The 18,649-nt window shown below is 50.0% G+C and overlaps 1 protein-coding gene across 1 annotated transcript; it reads right to left on the bottom strand.

Moving 5' to 3' along the window:
* Window positions 1-1,154: 1,154 nt before the first annotated feature.
* PTPN22 (protein tyrosine phosphatase non-receptor type 22) lies at window positions 1,155-18,061 on the bottom strand. Its single transcript, XM_054395873.1, has 21 exons — window positions 17,975-18,061; window positions 15,076-15,184; window positions 14,294-14,370; window positions 13,260-13,355; window positions 12,857-12,895; window positions 12,446-12,517; window positions 12,305-12,364; window positions 11,747-11,889; window positions 11,163-11,229; window positions 10,316-10,393; window positions 9,711-9,803; window positions 8,300-8,376; window positions 6,767-7,503; window positions 5,727-5,810; window positions 5,476-5,606; window positions 4,625-4,652; window positions 4,134-4,214; window positions 3,728-3,834; window positions 3,040-3,070; window positions 1,828-1,902; window positions 1,155-1,219 (listed from the first exon to the last, which is right to left on the bottom strand). Exons 1-21 carry the CDS (start codon window positions 18,059-18,061, stop codon window positions 1,155-1,157), a joined length of 2,337 nt encoding a protein of 778 aa, XP_054251848.1.
* Between the last annotated feature and the right edge of the window lie 588 nt (window positions 18,062-18,649).

Below are 18,649 nucleotides of genomic sequence, written 5' to 3'. Positions count from 1 at the left end.
AGGAGAATCAGGCTGGAGGGAAGGGAGAAATGTTTGACACTGAGGGTGGTGAGACCCTGCCCCAGGTGGCTCAGAGATGTGGTAGGTGCTGCATCCCTGGAACCATTGCAGGTCAGGGGGTTTGGAGCTCTGAGCAACCTGCTCTGTTTGCAGATGTCCCTGCTGACTGCAGGGGGGTTGGACTAGATGACCTTTAAAGGTCCCTTCCAACCCAAGACAGACTGTGGTTCCATGGTTCTGTTCTATGACCAGCAGTACAGGCAGGCAAGCCGATCAATAAACTTTATTTTCACAGCATTGCTGACATCATAAAACACTTAATTGGTTAAATTCACGATGATTTCCCAAGCTACAGCATTGAAACACCCAAAGCCAGCTGTAGGTTCTGGCATCACAGTTCTGGTGGAGACTGAGGCATCACGACATAGCAGCCACCAGCCTGGCACACGGGGATGGGCTCAGCCTGTGCCCAGCATCGCTGCACAAAGTCACCAATTGGGGTGCTGCTCCCCCAGCCTCAGGCCTGCAGATGTCCATACCACTTCCCTGGCTACTGCTGGTGGGTTTGGTACACCAGGGGAATATTTGCCACAGGAATATAAATTAGGTAAAGTCTGTTGTTGGCTCCCCTTGCTGAGGAAACAGCTGACTTCAGTGAAAAATAAGGCAGGCAACTTCCAGGCTGGTTAGCCCAGGAACACTTAAGGAGGTGCAGGTCTTGGATTCCAGCAGATCTGTACATGTGAGTGAAGTTCCAGAGGCTGTGTCTGCACAGTCCAGAGCTGTTCTGCTTTGGTCTGTTCTATTTGCCTTCATTCAGTCATCTTCACTGGATCCCATTTATGCTGCTTTCTGTCAGAAAGCTCAAATCCATCCTTTTGAAATGAATACATTCCAAAACAAAAGAAAAATATATCCCTCCTTAGGATAAAACATTTATTGCTGGTTTTTGTTTCCATCCTGATGTAAAGTCTCTACCTGCTGGGACTTCTATATCCTTCACTTTCAAAGTTCAGTTGATGAAGAATGTGCAAATAATGCCTGAGTACCATGCAGCAGCTTTTGATGTGTTGTGATGGAAACCTTACTGGGATGAGCATTGGAGCATCCAGAAGGACTTCACAAATCCATAGCACTGAGTCTATAAAACACTTCTAAATATCCCATGCTGGTGGTGGGTTTCTTGGTCCTTTAGGTTTTAAAAATCGATTTGCGAAGGCTGGAAAGAAATTATTGCTTTTTTTAATGCCACAAATTCTGTGTGTGATAGGTGTTGGTTGTATAATTCCTAACTATGGTGTTTGAAAATGTTTGGAATTTCAGTTCTTGCCCAAACTTGGAGATAGGCAACATTCTGTAGTTGTAAGTCAACTGGTGCAAAACCAGTCTATGCATGCATGTGTCTGAACAATTCCATGATACATCAATATCAAGATGACTGGATTTTATGCTTAGTCTTATAAATGACTCTGGCAGAGGAATTTCAAGTGGACAATCACAGTATTTCTCCTCTGCTGTGTGACACAAGATAAGCAGCAGCCTACTGGCAAGGCTACAGCTTCATCTTGTCGCTGCCTCTGTTGCCACATGAAGGCTTTAGACACAGGAAAGCCAAGCACATGCTGCTGACACCCCGCAAGCTGAGAAATGTTTGTTTCAGTTTAGTGTTTTCCATCCTTACTTGTTCTTTCAGCTATTGGTAAATAAAGTTGTGACTATGCAAAAACTACTAAGTGTTACCTGTAAGGTTTGTTCAGCCCAGTACCTGTGTTTAGACTTTCAGAAAACGCTTACTTCCTACCCCAAAACTCAAAGGAAGGGACATACCAAAGTTAAGGAGAGATCTTTGGTTTGTCAGGGCAGGTTCTGATGGTTTTGTCAGTGAGGGTGGGCCACAGATGCCTAGAAATAAAGAATGTAAAGAATTCAAAGGCTCCTCATTGTGGTGACTCACTGTGGAGCACCTCTCCTATGAGGACAGACTGAAAGAGTTGGGATTGTGCAGTCTGGAGAAGAGAAGGCTCCGAGGAGACCTTCTTGTGGCCTTCCAGTATCTTAAGGGGGTCTACAAGAAAGCTGGGGAGGGACTTTTTAGGGTGAGAGGTAGCAATAGGACTGGGGGGAATGGAACAAAACTAGAAGTGGGGAGATTCAGATTGGATGTTAGGAAGAAGTTTTGCACCATGAGGGTGGCGAGACACTGGCACAGGTTGCTCAGGGAGGTGGTGGAAGCCTCATCCCTGGAGGTTTTTGAGGCCAGGCTGGATGTGGCTCTGAGCAACCTGCTCTAGTGTGAGGTGTCCCTGCCCATGGCAGGGAGGTTGGAACTGGATGAGCCTTGAGGTCACTTCCAGCCCTAACAATTCTCTGATTCTATGACTCCCTGATGAGCTGGCCTTGGGTACAGGAGGGCACTTGGTGCCCTGTGCACTGTGTCAGTGGGCACCCAGCACCAGGCTGTGAGGGCTCTCCAGCAAACAGAGCCTGGGTGCCACCAGCTTTGATGTCATTGGCTTGTAGCAGGGAGCGAGGCTGCCACTGCAGCACAACCCACAGAGAAAGTGTCTGCTCAGGAGTGCTTGGAATAGATTTTAGCAGTGCTGCTTTCAAGATAAGCATTTTAATTGTTAGATCAAAGGGAACTTGATGAGGAACTCCTTATTTATGTTCCAAATAGACTGGGCAGAACCCAGGATGAGACTCACATCCCCCACACACCCTTGTCCCCCAGTTTTAGAGTGTTTGTCCCACAGCACTGGCTTGAATAACCTGAAGAATTTGGATGTGGGCACACTGGATCTGTCTCCAAGGCACCAAAGGGCATTACAGGACCCCCATCCTTAGGATGCTCCTCAAGAACCATTGCTGTACAGATGAGGTGGTGCTCCACAGGCCAGCACAGCCCTGCCCCAAGGCTGGCAGACCTGCTGGGTGTTCCCATCTGACAGGTTCAGGCTCTGGAAAATTCAGTGCTACATATTTCTCTATATACTTGCTGAAAGCCATCAGGGAGAGAGCACATTAGCCTGGAAGACTTACTTTTTCTCACGTTTTTCAGTATTTTCAAGCTCTGTAGAGGGAAAAAATAATAATAAAAACACTAAGAAGGCTTGTTGGGAAAAAAAATGCAGCAAGCAGCAGATCAGCTGCTGCAATAAAGAGAACTCACTGGCACATAGACACATGCCACAGCTCATGAGAAGCATCCTGCCCAGCAGCTGAGACTGAAATGCAAACTTCACCATTCACTTTGTGCCTGTGGCTTTTTTCCAGCCAGCCCAAATGCCTCCAGTTTGTCTTGCTCCTGCCGTTTTCCTCAAATGCTTTTCTGCTCAACCCTAACATCCTGAACTGCAGTTGCTCATTAGGACAACTAACTAGGGCCCCAACAAAAGGAGGCTGGTGATGAGCAGAGTCTGTCCTACACTGGAATTCAGGCTCCACTCAAAGCACTCTTTGCCAGAGGAGTTGGCACTGTGGGTGGATGGAGTGCCAAGGCATGACCCTTCAGAGGGGTATGGCTGTGTTGCTGCTCTTAGTGCAGCTGTGCCTTTGTGAGCACTTCTACAGAGTGTTTTTATTAGTCTTGTTTCCATGCCCTAAATACAAGTGGTCTCAAAGCAGGCAGTTTTCACAAGGGGAGCAGGGAGATGGCAAGAATAGCTGTGGCTGGAATGATCTCTTCTCCCCACCCCTCCCTTTTTAGCTTTGGTCTGGTTTCTTTTACCTTGCTCCTCCTGAAGCACTTTGCAGGCTCTTTGGACGATGTTACCAAAGTGTTGTTCTCCAGGCCTGCAGGACTCCTTGTAGGGTTTCTTGCAGCAGGCTGCAGGCCTGGGAAAATACATCACAACATTTGTAGTGGTCATTCAAGAGTCCTCCTGCTTTTTTTTTCTAAGCACTTTGATGTTGCTTTTCATTCCCCTAAACGCATCAGTTCTAGAAATCTCCAGAGGGTCCCCCAGTTGGGTTCACTTTCTTTGTATCTGCTGAACTTCCCCCACAGTTAAGTCCTGAAGCACCACTGTTGGTGATGCTTCGAACAAGTGGGCCATGATCTCCTCAGCTCTCTGCTGCTTTAGGTGTAAGCACAAAATCTCAGTTACATGCTGAGAAAATAACTCATCACTTACTTGCTGCATCAGCAAGAACAAATGACTCTGGGGTCCTTGCAGGAAGCGGGGGAGGAGAGTTAGAGCGATCCCGAGCTGTCTCTAAGAAAGCAAAGATAAAGGAGTTGGTTACCTAGTTTTAGAGAAAGAAATAAATATATATATCTCAGCACACTGAGAGGGCCCCAGCACATGTCAGTGTGCTCAAAGGACACACACAACATTGCAGCACAAGATGTGACAATCCTCAGCCTGAGAAGGCTGCGAGGAGCACCCTCATGGACAGGGTGAGGAAACATCCTCACTGATTAGGAAACATCAAGAGTCAGTTCACTGCCTGCAGAACTGTCTGCTTCTGCTCGGAAAGGTATAGTTGCAGAACTATTTAGCAACAGGACGCTTCCACTGGACTGAGCACAGACCCTAAAGACATTTACTAAATATGGTAAAGCAGCCTCAGTAAAAAGCAGACATAGTTCCAGAGAGAGTTCATCCCAGCATTAAACTTATACCTGTTTGTGGGATCCGAAGTTTCACACTCTGGAAATAAAAACACAAAGGAAGGTGTTTGAAATTCCTCCAACCAAAAGGCCTTCTCTTGCACACAGAGGAGGAAATGGTGCTACATGCAAACCTCCTCCCACACACAGCTCCAGGTAGTAGAAGATAGACTTACACCTGATTGTTTCACTTTACAAACCTATAATTCACCTATGGGATGATCAAGAGATGCTGAACATTTTGTTCAGCTCCTGTCTGTCCCATAGGGTGATTAGAACCTCAGCTACCACTACCTACCTGTCATTATCCTTATCTAAATAGGAACAATATTTTTACTCCTTTGTGTTGGATTTAGAACCCAAAAAAAAACAATGTTTGGAGTAAAGTAGCTGTTGAGAGGGAGAAGATTGATTGAGACCACATTTTGCTCCCAGTCCTGATCCCTGAAATAATTTGTGGAAGGTAGACAGTGCCAAATTCATAGACTCACAGAATGGCTTAGGTTGGAGGGGTTCTCAGAGATCATCTTCTCCAACCTCCCCACCATGGGCAGGGACACCTCTCAACTAGACTCAGCTCCTCAAGGCCTCATCCAGCCTGGCCTTGAACACCCCCAAGGAGAAGGCATCCACAACCTCCCTGGGCAGCCTATTCCAGAGTCTCACCAGCCTCCTACTGAAGAACTTCTTCCTAAGATCCAGTCTGACCCTGCTCTGCCTCAGCTTCAAACCGTTCCCCCTTGTCCTATTGCTGAACACCCTTAGAAGAAGTCCCTCAAAGAGTCTTTCTCATGGAAGGAAACACAACAAGGAAACTGGCACAGTGATGGTGCTGGAGAAGAGATAAAAAGCCACTTACTTACCTTACGTGGTCTCAGTCTCACCGAGTCATTAAACACCTCTGAGTGAGACTCCCCACTCCACTCCAGAGAGGTTCTGATATTTGTACTGCTGGCTGGAAGCTGGAAATCAGAAGCGGCCAGAGGAAATTGCCCTGGAAACAATGAACACAAAGGAGGTCATTTCTCATCCCAGCCAGGTGCTCTGACACCACACAAACACGGGAAGAGCCCTCAGAGCACTTCTCAGCCCCTGCTCTGGGAGAGGCACCTACCAGATTCAGTGGCCACAATGAAGGACTCCGGGGTTCGCTCAGGCAGGGGTGGAGGATCCTCATCGTCTGGCTGGGGCAGGGTGGCTGATTGGGGAGATAGGAACAGATCAGCCACATGGCAGAGCACAGCAGGACTGCAGACCTCTGTAGAGACTCAGAGCTGGCTGCTCTTGCCCAGCTGCACACCAGAGGTGTTGGTTAAATACCTCTAAAACAGTTAACAACCCAAGTAGTGCTCAGCAGCAGGTCACCTGCTGCTAGCCACATGGAGGAGGGCAGACTTCCAGCAGCACCAGCAGCAGAATTCCCACAGCAGAGAGGCAGTGGGGAGCACACCCCCAGCACTCAGCCAAGAGGTGCCATCACTGCAGGGCTGCTGCTGCAACTCCTGCAACTTCCAAGAGCTTCCAGCGTGCTTTAGTGGCATTAAACCCTGACGGGCATGAGCAGGACAAAGCTGATCAAATGCCAAAGCTGCAGACAATGGGAGATACCCAATTGGACCAAGGAGTAATTCTGCCTTCTTCATGGGGCAGGTGATGGCTTTGAGGTTACAGATCTGGGCAAAACAATAATATTGAAGGCCTGATTCGCCCAGTCCCAGTGGGATATCAGCACCCCCACTACATGGCACTCTGGAGAAAGGAGTGGGGTTTGACCTGGGAACTAGATCCTTAGAGAAAAGCCTTTCTGGGAGCTTTCTGAATGCTTCTTAGAGCAGCCTGTTTTAAGAATTGGTCAGCACTAGCCCCTGCCTTCCTGTGAGCACCGCTCCAAGGTGAGCCAGGCATCAGAGCAGCCACGTCATGCAAAACCCAAAATTGGGCTGTGCTAAAAATGTTGTTTATTTTTGTGGGAAAAATTTAAGGCAGGATGGAACAAGCATGAGAAAGAAACCAGCTCCTCCCTCAGCTCCCATGGGAGCACAAGTCCTGAGGAGCAGCTACAACCCTGCCTGGACACCAAAAGCCAACACTCTCCACTGCCTCCAGCATGCCACAGTCCACCAGCCCAGCCTGACCCAGTGCAGCACCACTTACTCGGAGAGGACATTCTCTCATCCTTCAGCAGGGGAGAATGGTGGGACATGGGGCTGGGCAGTGAGGAGCTGGTCACAGCAGGCTGCAGAGGGGCATGGACAGCACAAGAAGAGGGAAGAGCATCCTGCCCCTCCACAAAGCACTTGGCAAACACCGGGGCCTCAGAGTCATCTGCAGAGAGGGGAGAGAAGTAAGGGTCCTCTGCTGACCAGCAGTAAGGGTGAGGACTTTGTCCATGGTTTCTGCTGCTTGTCGGACAGTTTTCTTCTGGGCTTGAGTGGTTCAGCTCAAGAGGGGAAAATCCATGCTCCTTCTTCATCTGAAAGCTTGAGTGACTCCAAGCAGGCTTTGCATCCCTTCCATCCCACTCCTGGCCTGCTCCCCATTGCGCCAGCACAAACGGCGTCGATGCAGTCCGTGTCAAGGGCACTCTGCCACCAGACCCTCTCCTGCCTGCTCCCTTCGGCTCCGGACTCAGAAGCTCAGGAGAGATGCTGCTGAACTCCAGGCTGTGGTGTTTCTGAAGAGCATTGCCATCATCCCACCTCTCAGCAGCAGCAGCAGCCTTCCTGCAGCTGCTGAAGTTCAGAGCTCCAAAGGAGATGGCCTGCCTGATGGCAGGGACGCCGTGGCTGGAGCTGGTGTGTGTGCCCAGGGCAGCTGGCGATGGCAGGGACACTTTGCTTTGTACTGCCCGAGGAAGATGTTGGTGCACATCCTGTTCCTCCTGCTCTGAGCTGCAATAAAGCACCCTGGTGTGAAATCAAAGCTGTCTAGTACTCAGAAATTGCAGTTAGCTGCTAACAAGGCCCCACAGCATTGCCCCCAGGAGCAGAGCCAGGAACACAGAGCCCGGTTCAGCCTCAGGTAGGGAGCACAGGGAAGGACTGAGCACCCTGATGCCCCAGTTGAACACTGTTGAACAGTGAGCATAGAAGGCCTCTTTACATAGGCAAACTGCACCCTCAGTGCAGACTATGCAAAAAAAAAAAAAAAAGATAAATTCTTTGTGGAAAGCAAACACTGAAACCAAAACATGCCCACAGAAAGATCCCACACTGCCTGTGTTGGGAAGTTGGACTTCTCAGGCTCGCTGTTCCTGCAGTAAGAGGTCCTGGAATGACACGTGCAGGTGACAGATGGCACCTGCAGGGTGCACAGCTCCAGGGAGAGGGCTGAGATTGTCTCGACCTGTGCAAACCTTTTCCTATACTGCCAAGTTCCTGTGTGAAGCTCTGTGAAAGCACAGCAGGAAACAGACCCAAGGGCAGAGGAGAGGGCAAGATAGTGGCATGAAGGGAAGAGTCTAAGACTCAGTCTCAGAGACACAGCAGTGAGAAGAGCAGGAATTACATTAGGAAAAAAAGTGAGAGTAAACTGAGGCTGTAGAGAGGCAGCACATCCTGCTGCTAACTGAAATGCAACATTCAACCAGAACTGAGTCACAAAGCACACATGAAAAAATGCATCTTCCTGAGATCATGTGGGTGATAGAAAATGCTAAGCCAGGGAGGATCTGTGCCATGGCCTCACCAGCTCAGTAACTGCAGTGAATAAATGTCTTCCACTGGAATCAGAAGGGGCTTGGCTCCAAGATGCCTTGCTGGTACCTAGAGAAAGAAAAGGTTAGAAAACAGGAGCGAGGAAGGATGCAAAGAACACAAACATGCTATTTCAGGAGCTGGAATTTGTGCCAAATGCTTTTAAATATTGATGCAGTTTGGAAATGACAAACACCAACTTGACAACACCACGTTGGAGCTGAAAGCTGAGGACAGAACCTCCTGAAAAGCAATTCCTGTCAGCACCTATTTGAAATGAGAGCACAGTGAGCTGTACAACCACCCAGCTGTCAAACACCTGCAAAACCTGCACAGACAGCTCTGCTTCAGGCACCCAACAAGGGCATTCAGCCTGGCTGGTCAGGCACTGGTGTCAGGTGTGACACTTCAGCACAGACCATCCCCCATGCCAGAGGGCAGCAAGGGTTAGGTGGGCGAGAGGTTTGGCCAGGAGCTACAAAACCACATCCGGACTTGAACGGTTTCCTGCTTTGTGTGTCACCTTCTTTTGCATCTCCTTTGCTCACAAACTGCCCACAAGATGCAGAGAGGCTCTTTCCAGCTCTATATTCTCACTCAGCTCTGGCTTGGAACATCCTGTAAATCCTATGGCAAAACTAAGGCACAAATCCCTTTTCCCAATTCTTTAGACAAAAGCTTCTGATACAGTAAGCTCACTGTCACCTTTCAGCCTTTGCCTGAGAAGGGCAAAGTGTTTACCTCAGCCAGATGGCAAACAACTGCCCAGCAAAGGTAAGGCTCATGCCAGCACCCACAGAAGAATATCAAGAGGAAAGAAAACCTTAACCTTGGATTTTTCTTTTTTTTCTTATGTTCCTGGTTGTATCCAACTTCATATCAAGACCACATTGGCTTCCTCAGAGGTGTATCAGATTTGAAAGACTTTGCCATATTTTTCAAGCTATTTTAGGCTGCTCTCTCCCACAGCCAGGCTGTGATGTTAATTACCTGGCTGGAATACCACCAGGTTGCAGACCAACACTCCTGGCTGTACCCCTTTGTGCACCCAGGCTTCCCAACCCACACCAAGAGTCACTGTTGCTCACAAGCACTCCACAAAGACAGGTTTCCCTGGCATATCCACGTGGAAACAGCCACTACTATAAAAAGTAACTCTGAAAGTGCATTGAAAATGGTTTTGAGACAGAAGGAAATTTAGCTCTTGCTTGGGGCCAGATTCATGAAGCCAGATTCAAGGGAAGAGCTGGATTCTCATGGGTTAATTTGAAAAGAGGCCCAGTTTGGCCATCAGGGGTAGCAGAAAACAGAAGGATTCATTCCAGGTCTGCAGCAGGAATCCAGGGTAGAGCTGGCATGTCAGAGGCTGCAAGAGGCAGTGCATTTAGCCTGGGGTCTTTTACCTGTGTAGCAGCAGAATCTGCCTGGTCATCAAGTGCTTTAATCTGCCTTTTGAAGAGCTCAATCACTGCGTCATACACCAGCTCGTACTGCTCCTGCATTCCAGACAAAACAGAGTGAGAGCCAGCACCTGCACACCTGTGCATGGTCTCCTGGTACCCAAATCCAGAACCCCTGAGAGAAGCTGCCACTTCCTGGTCCATTGGCAGGGGAAATTCTCAGAAGAAGTAGAAGGCACAGCTTTCAAAGGGTTCAGAATGAGGTTTTTTGGGTGCACAAATGCTGTTCTGCATTGAGCTTCCTCTTCAGTCTATCTTGGCTGAGAAGAGTTCCCAGTTTATTTCCTGGACAGTGCCTTGTTTCACAGAGCTGGCATTTGATAGATCAGACTGCAAGCACTACACTGTCCCAGCTGTCTGCAAGTCAGCTGCCAAAGTCCTTTCTGCAAAGTCATTCTCCTGTTCAGAAAAGAGACCTCCCAGGACATCTACATGCCCCAGTTCCCTGAGGCACAACTGCTCTGTGTCTCCTTGCTGCAAACCCCTGTGGGGAAAGCTGCAATCCCAGGGTGGAGGCTCTACCAGTTGGGGACATTTCCCCAGCATACCTTGGTCTGCACTATGCAAGGTCTCTGCGTGCGCATGTCCTGGATCAGACTGAAAATACTGAAGTTCACTGGAACAATCTTGCAAGAAAGAGAAAATAAAAAAAAAAAGAAAAAGTCTAATTCCAAGCAGCTTCCAAGTTGTGATGTGGTTTAGAGCAGCGTTGGGAATTCAGATCTGTTATTGCAAGGATTTTTAACAAAGGACCTGCGGAAAGTGCTGGGTTATTAGGAACCAGGTTGCCTCCTCCCTCCTGTCTGGCACTCCACAGAAAAATGCCAGTTTGAGAGCAGCTCTGGGAGCAGCTGTGAGCAGCACAAAGGACAGGTCTCTGATCCCCAGAGCTGTAGGTTCAGAGAAGCTGCACTACAGAAAGCAGCTGCTGCTCTGAGTATCCCAAGGCCAGGGATGGCTTCACCTGCATTTTTTGGAAGAGCCAGAGCAGAGCAAGGTGTTAGTTTGGAGACACTACATTTCTGATGCTTCAGTGCAAAGAGACAGGTAGAGATAGTAAAGCAGAGCCAGGCTTCCTGACTGGAAGGTCCTGCCAGAGGCAGGGTTCAACCTTGTTGGTACAAGCATCAGGAACTCTTCACATTGAGATGGGGAGGGAGAAATGCAATGGTGAGCACATGGCTGGTGCAGAGCCTAAAGAGAGAGAAGCAGCACAAACTGGCAAGAGGGTGTCAGTGGTTTGGCCACTGCTGTTCTCCAGTCAGTTTGTGGGCAGCTCCCATTCGTGGCTGCCATCTGAAATAATCTGGGGTGAAAGGGAGAGTGAGGGGTCAGAGAAGACAAGGGAGAGCCAGAGAGCATGCAGGCAGCCTCAGTGGCTGGGCTGACACTCACTCCGTCCCTCAGCAGCTTCTGGGTGTAGTCGATGGCACAGATGACTCCTGTCCTCCCGCAGCCAGCACTGCAAGGACAGTCACAGCAGGTTGCTAGCAGAGGTCAGAGGCTCGGCACGCTGTATTTTCTGCCAAGGGTATCTGAGAAAGGTCCTCAGCCACCTCTGACCCTCCCATCCCACACCACAGAGGCACACGATGGCCCTCCTGCTCCTGCTGCAGCTTCACACACCCCTCCTAAGGTTCTGCTTGCCCACAGCTCTGCTGCAGACTGGAGATCACATCTGCTGCTGCTTCTGCTGCCTCCCACAGACCTCAGTCCTCCTCTAGTGACTCCCAGCCCACACGTGGTCATGCCCAGTGTTGGTGGTCCCTTAACTCCATGTGCTATTTCTGGCATGCTGTTACCCATCTCCTTTCCTGCCACCCACCCATGCTGGCTGGCTGTCCTCAGAGGACACCTTTGTCTTAGGACTTCCTAAGGAGAGGAGCTTGGCTGCAGGCTTGTGCTGGCCACTACCACCTGTGGGAATGGAGAGCTGGGGGGACCCAGCAGCCCTACCCCACTGTGACCAGCTCACCCACCTGCAGTGGATGCAGAGGGGGACGCTGTCATCGGGCTGGTAGCAGTGAATTTCATTGGTGAGCTCCAGGATGGGGTCAATGGACGAGGGGATGTCATGGTCTGGCCAGTTTCTATAGTGGAAGTGGTGGACAGTCCGGGTTTCCTGCAAGAGGAAATGAGCACTGGCAAGGGGAGGCTGCTGCAGCTTCCACAGGCTCAGGCTGGGACATCAGCATGGCAAGGGGAAGCTGGTATGCTGCAGCCAGCTCCAGTGCCCCTCCATAGTGGTAAGCAAAGGTTAGAGGTGCAGCCTGCAGCTCTTCTTGCCATTTTATTACATTCCTAACGTCACCTTTTGGCCTCACTTTACCCAGGGTCTGACTTGTCATGATTGACAGCTTCAGAAATTGTATTTGGAGTTATTTTTTTACTTTCTTTGCTCCTTCAGCTACCTTCAAATCTAAACTAACAGACTAGGCAGCACAAATTGTCTGCACAAAGTGTGCCACGTTTCAATCCATGACTTGTCTGACTGAGGTGGGCGATTCACAGTTCCTGCCTCGCCCTTCCCTGCTTACCTCCTTCAGGGTCACCTTTAAAGTCCTGATCAGGTACTCATTTCTCTGCTTTTCAGCTTCCTGCAAAACAAGAAGGCAGAGTCACATTTTCTGTGGGTGCCACAGGTGCCATGTGGGGGTGCTGGAGTCTGCAGTACTCACACAGGTGATGGAGAAAGGGCCACAGTGCAGGGCAGGCTCTGCCACCTCTGCCCAGTACCGCTCACATTTCTTCTGCAGGGAGAAGCAGGACAGTTTGGGTTATTCACCACCAGCCCACCCAAGCTGGCTCTTGTCTCACTTTGCAGGACAAATCTCATGCTGGGAGGAGGCTTAGCTCTTGCAGCTGGCCAGCTCCAGCCTCCTATTCCCTGGAGCCACCATTGCTGGCTGGGTTTTGCTCTCCCAAGGAGGTAGCTTCGCTGCTGGGAACTGTTTAAGAGTCTGCAGCTGGAGGCTCAGGAAAGAGCTCCTATCAAACTCACTGCACTGATGAGATCTAACAAAAATCTGCATCTCTCCTGCCTGCCCAGACAATGTCATGGCAGAGGCCATCTTTGAGATGTTACTCACCTTTCCCATTTCAAATTCCATACAAGCCATGACTACAACCTGCACAGAGAAGTTTCATTAGAAAAGGCTGAGCACAAGTTTCATATCCAGGCAGCAAAAGCAAGCTCATCCCCTGCAGGCATTTATCATCAATGGGATGTTCTGAGGGCTGCTGTCCCCTGAGTCCCAGGCCGCTGTCCCCCACAGCCCCAGCACGAGAACCTTTCCCACTCAAAGCATGAGTGCAGAGACAGCCACAAGCAGACTCCTGGCTCAGCACAAGCATGGAGAGGGCTCATGGGAAGGAAGGACACACACATCACCCTGGCACTCCCACTGTCTGCTCAGCCAAAAAGGACTCTGGCTGGCTGTACAGACAACTCTCCTTTTTTAGACATGAAAGACATACAAATCTGCATCTTACCAGGACTTTATACTCCCAAATCATCCTCCAAAAGTCAGTGACAGTAGTGGAGAGAGGCCCTTGGGTTGCAATGTATGCTCTTGGCCCATAGACACCCTAAAACAACATTCAGATCAGACATGGAGACATCTTTGCATAGTTCACTAGCAGGAATAAAATCATTCCTCTTTCTGAATCTCCCTTCTATTCTATGGGCCCATTACAGAGGCTTTTTTTATATTTAAAATTTAGGCACCTACATTAAATTAAGTAACCAGAAACCAATGGTGTCCAAACCTCCTAAAGGCAAACCCATGCCACGGAGCTGAGCTTGAGGTGAAATTTGCTCTCAGAGACCACCAGTTTTTGCAGTGCCTTTGGGAGCTTTGAGGTGGTGTTGCAAGAGCTGATCCAGCTCTGCAGTATGCAGCTTAGGACATCTGCAGCTGTTGGCCAGAGAATGAGCCATGACCTCCTTGTGGGAGTCTGTTCTTCTGCAGACAGGTGACACAGAGCCCTCAGTCACTGTGGCAGGAATGGAAGGAAACCTCTGTTCTCTCTATCTCTCTCTATCCATCCAAGAAAGGTGATGAGCACAGGAGAATCTTCACATACATGGAGCTCCTGATGGAGAAGCAGCCTGTGTTGACCTGTGCTGTTGCTCTCTGCTGTGGTGGGTCTCAGCTGTGCTGCAGTGCAAGGCTTCCTGCCTCTGCACCAGTTTTAGGCAAGACAGTTCTGGCCACTGTCACTCAGTGACCCAGGCACTAACACTGACAAGGAAGTCAGGGCTGTGAGCCACAAACTGTTACACCACCTGCCCCAACACCATCACACGTCCCTTGCCCATAGCTTGGTGCCTCTGTACTGTGCTGTTTCTGAGGGTCTCCCTAATCATAACCACCTTCCTTCATTACCTCAACTCTCCTTGAGCACAGCCCAGAAACTACTGCACAGTCCTTTTGCTCACCAGATCCACAGGACCTGTTCCTCCTGGCACAATTCAAGCAGGCAGCACTAACAGTTGCACAGCAAAACACCATGAAAGGCAATACCTTGATGAAGTTGGCGTTGATGTAATGAGAATCTGCATCTGATGTAATCAGGGACAGCTCCACTCTGCTGTGGTCAACTGCAGGCACAAAAGAAGTAGCAGTTACTGTTTGTCTCATGGTAGCTGAGCTCCTCAGACGGCAGCACGATGTGCTTTGGAGGAGCAGGTACATCAGAGAGCTCATGCCAGAGCAGATGAGTGGCTGGGCAGGGAGCTAACACCTCCTTCTGCACCCCCTGAAAGTCCTGCATGGAGCTGCCAGCTGTCCTTCAGTGGGGAGGTGCTGCCACTGCTCCAGTGCAATGCCCTCCTCCTCTGACCATGGAGCAAGCCAAGCCTAAAATCATCCTGCACTCCATTTTACAGGCTCAAATGAGGACTGTGGCTTAGATTTTTGAAGTTCTTTAAGCTGTGATGGATGAAAGAGACAGATTTTGCTTGTAGTCTACTACATGGAGTTGTTTTGTCCTCCAAAACACTCTCTGTAAGGCCTTGGGAAACAGGGTTGCAATGTTACCCAGCTAGCTTGCTGGGACAATCATTAGAGGATGTGTTTCCTACTGAACAGAAGTTCTGTCTGAAGAAGACATGTGCCAAAGCCTTCCAGAGCACACACTGCAGCAGTCAAAGGCAAAGCCCTAAGTCTGAAGAGCAGAACTCGAGGCCAGCTGCAACCTGGGATGTGCTCCCCAGCAAGCAGTGGTGCAGGTGGCTGCTGGAGGCTGAGAACAGGCTGGAGCTAGGACAAAAGGCTGATTAGGAACATTAGCCATTTCAACCTACAGGGCAAGATGTCCTTGTATCTGTTCTTCTTGATGTTCTCTGGATGCTCAGATGCTGCTGTAGGGTAGATTTTATCCGACCTGTACTTCGTTGACTGCCTTTTCAGCTTCTGTGATGAAAGAGTGGAACAAATTACAGCAGATGTGCTGCATACAACACGCTCCTAGAGGGTCTGTGTGACAGGCTCTAGGGGTCAGGCTCTCCACCACAAAGCAGGGTCTGCAGCACTAATTCTTTCCTGAGTGGCTTTTCTCAAGGTGCTTTGCACAGGGACAGAAGCCACCCAAGAGCCCCAGCAGAAGCTTCTGAAGAATGGAAAGTGTGTGGTGAGGCTGTGCCCACACGAGACTGGGGCACGTAGGATGTTTTTATAGAGCACATGGAGCATTGCCCTCACAAGTGGAACACAGGGGAACCATTCTCAATATCAGTGGCACCCAGATAAAAGCAGCATCAATGATAAACCAGCTTTAACAAGTGACAGCAGAAAAGACTGATAAATCCACTGTTTTTCCTCACTTTGGTAAAGGCATTCCCATCTCTAGCTGCAAACAGCAATGCTCAAGCTGCTGAAGGAGCACAAGCAATTGGAGCTAAGTAGCTATGTGCACAAAGACAGGGAAAGGAGGAGTCCTAGGATAGACCCTCAGGGGTACAGATCTCTCTTCTCTTTCATTTCCAGGGTAAAGCTGCAGCACTCTTGCAGACTTCAAGTATCTTTTCCTGCCAAATCACAGAAGTGTCTTTCAGCACCTGCAGGAGAGCTCCAAACTCCCCTGACTGCAGCCTGCTCTGGACAAGCCCCTGCTTGGACTCAATGCCCTTTGGGGACAGCTCACATGAAGGTGCCAAAGTGCCACATCAGGAGCTGGAGGGCTCTGTAGCTCAGATGTGCTTGACCAAGCCAAGCAGCCCCTTAGCAATACCACAGAGCCTGCCTGGGAAGCCTGCGTGTGAGAGCAAGCATGAGCAGTGAGGGTCAAACTGGCTGTGAGACTACACAGGCAGAAAAGGGAGATTTAAGCAACCTCCCTGTCATTTCCAGGGCATTTAAACAACCTCCCTGTCCTTTCCAGGGCATTTAAACAACGCCCCCCTGTCATTTCCAGTAGCACCACCACGATCTGCACTTACAAACCTTGTTCACACGGTGAGGGGAGGTGTTAGGGTGGAGAAACAGCATCAAAACTTTTTGCCAGGTTTGGCAATGCAGAACCATCACAACTGCCTGTCAAGGCTTCTGTGTTTGCACAAGTGGCCATCAGCTCGGGCCACCCTGGGAAGATCTCTGGCCAGCACAGGAGGAAATGTGGCCTTGACCACTGACCACTTCTACCTGCCAGTTTGATCCAACAAGGAACGGTACCTTTGGCTGCTAAAAGCAGCCCTTGCACAGTGGCTTGGCAGCCTGAGCACAGCCCAGCCTCAGCACAGCAGAGGGGAAATGTGGCAGCCTGTGACAGCACTTTGTTCCATGGAACAACAGACTGTCACTGCAGGCCCAGATGAATCACTTCCCTCCAACCCAGACACCTGGAAACCAAGCACTCAGCTTTTCCCAAGTGTTTGAAGTGCCAGGCTTCACTGGTAGGATGAAGTAGGGCTGGATCTGGTGGAGACTCCAAGGAACCCCCATGCATTTCCTGGAGACCACTACCCTTCCCCAGGAGAAGCTTGTGGTCAGTGGTTCTGGTGTTTGAGACATCTCAGATCTCACAGATGTACCAGTTTTACCCTTCCCCATGTCTGCTAAAGCTGGGGGATGCCTTTTCTTCTCAGAGCAGCCCAGAGAGCCTGACAGAGCAAACTTTCTCCATCTGATCCATCAGCAGCCATCAGCTGTAACTATGAGGCCATCTAAGACTCAGCCCTGCCACCCAAACAAATAAAACACATCAGAGAGATCACAGATCAGGGCACTGCACAGATCTCAGCCAGCTAGACCCTGCAGAGTGCAGGAGATGGTGGGAATCATCAGCATTAACAAGAAGTTAATCTCCAGGAGGGCCCAGCGGCACTGCTGGACATCGAACACTTGCACTGGTTGGCAATGGATGCCCCAACCCTTCCCTGTAACCTAGCACAGTGCTGGACCCTGGAGGCATGGCCCCTCCAGCTGCTCAAAGCGCTGCCTCCTTGCACTGTGGACACTGTCTCCGCGTGAGGAGAGAAGGAGTTGTCTCAGGTCCACAGGGAATTTCTCTGGACACCTGCTCCCTACGCTGCTGTTGGCACCAGGGCAGGGGGTTCTATGGAAGAGAAAGAGGACAGAAAGAGGAGAGAAAGAGGAGAGAAAGAGGAGAGAAAAGAGAAGAGAAGAGAGAAGAGAAGAGAGAAGAGAGAGAAGAGAAGAGAAGAGAAGAGAAGAGAAGAGAAGAGAAGAGAAGAGAAGAGAAGAGAAGAGAAGAGAGAAGAGAAGAGAAGAGAAGAGAAGAGAAGAGAAGAGAAGAGAAGAGAAGAGAAGAGAAGAGAAGAGAAGAGAAGAGAAGAGAAGGAAAAGAAAAAGAAAATAAAACTGCCAAGTATCAGCTGGAGCTCCCTGGTGGGAACATCGGAGGCTCAAATGGGATGGGCTGCAAGGTCAGAGGGGTAGTGGCTCCATGTTCCCTGGGTATCGCCAGGCGAAGTGAAACTGTGTCCTGCCGGGCACATTTGCACAGCCCAAAACAGGAAGCACTTAGACAATTATTTAAAAAGCAAACAGTTTTACTTCGAACACAAGCTATGAAATTGCTCTTCTGTCTGTGCATTCCTTTTATCCCAGCTAGCTGCTGCCTCTTTCTGCTGTAAAATTCAAAGAAAATGTTGTCCCACTCAGATCACCTCCCCATTGAGAAGTGACTGAGCAGTCCCCTCTAAAATCAGCCCAACTGCAGAGCTGTGCCTTAAGAGAACTCACCAAAAACTCCTCCACAAACTCTTCTCGGTTGAGCTTCTTGCCTTGGGCTCTTTCCAGGTTTTGCAGCAGAATCTCCCTTTGGTCCATGCTGCTGGAGCCCAAGCGTGGCTGGCCTGCCCCTGGGAGCGGACATGTCAAGTGCATGCCCCAGCGGAAAGCACCAGCCCGGAGAGCACTGCTGCGGGCTGTGGTTTTCTGACTTCATCACCAGTCCTGAAGGAACTTGGTGCGTAACAAAGATCGTGGCCAAAGAGCAAAGCAAACCTCACAGCCTGGGGCCCTGGCGCCTCCTTTGAAACCCACACAGAGTGAGGGCAGGCAGCATTGAGAGGGGCAGAGCTGCCCCAGCCCCTCATGCACTGCACGCCCCTGGCATGCCCTGCCTTGGCTCTTAGCACAGTTGGAGGTCTAGAGCTTGAGCACGGTGGTCCCAAGGGGTCCAGACTGGGTCCAGTCTTGGTCAACATATTAATCAATGATGTGGAGGAAGGGACAGGGTGGACCCTCAGCCAGTCCAGTTTGCTGATGGTTCCAAAATGGAAGGAGTGGCTGACACCCCCTCAGGCTGTGCTGGCTTCTAGTGAGACCAGGACAGGCTGGAGAGTTGGAGAAGAGGAACCTCTTAAGGTTCAACCCAGGCAAGTGTAGGGTCCTGCACCTGGGGAGGAATGACCT

This window comes from Indicator indicator, chromosome 35, assembly GCF_027791375.1.
Source record: "Indicator indicator isolate 239-I01 chromosome 35, UM_Iind_1.1, whole genome shotgun sequence".
Classification (NCBI taxonomy): domain Eukaryota; kingdom Metazoa; phylum Chordata; class Aves; order Piciformes; family Indicatoridae; genus Indicator; species Indicator indicator.
The sequence above is the reverse complement of the archived record's forward strand: the minus strand, read 5'-3'. Positions and strand labels throughout refer to the sequence as shown.

What these genes read in the sequence shown, in the direction of transcription:
- PTPN22 (XM_054395873.1), bottom strand. Translation starts at nt 18,061, where the DNA reads ATGGACCAAAGGGAGATTCTGCTGCAAAACCTGGAAAGAGCCCAAGGC. An exon ending in TAAAGGTGACCCTGAAGGAG is followed by an intron (nt 11,890 to 12,304) that starts GTAAGCAGGGAA and finishes TTCCTCTTGCAG; the next exon opens with GAAACCCGGACTGTCCACCA. An exon ending in TCACTGCAGTTACTGAGCTG is followed by an intron (nt 7,504 to 8,299) that starts GTGAGGCCATGG and finishes GCTTTATTGCAG; the next exon opens with CTCAGAGCAGGAGGAACAGG.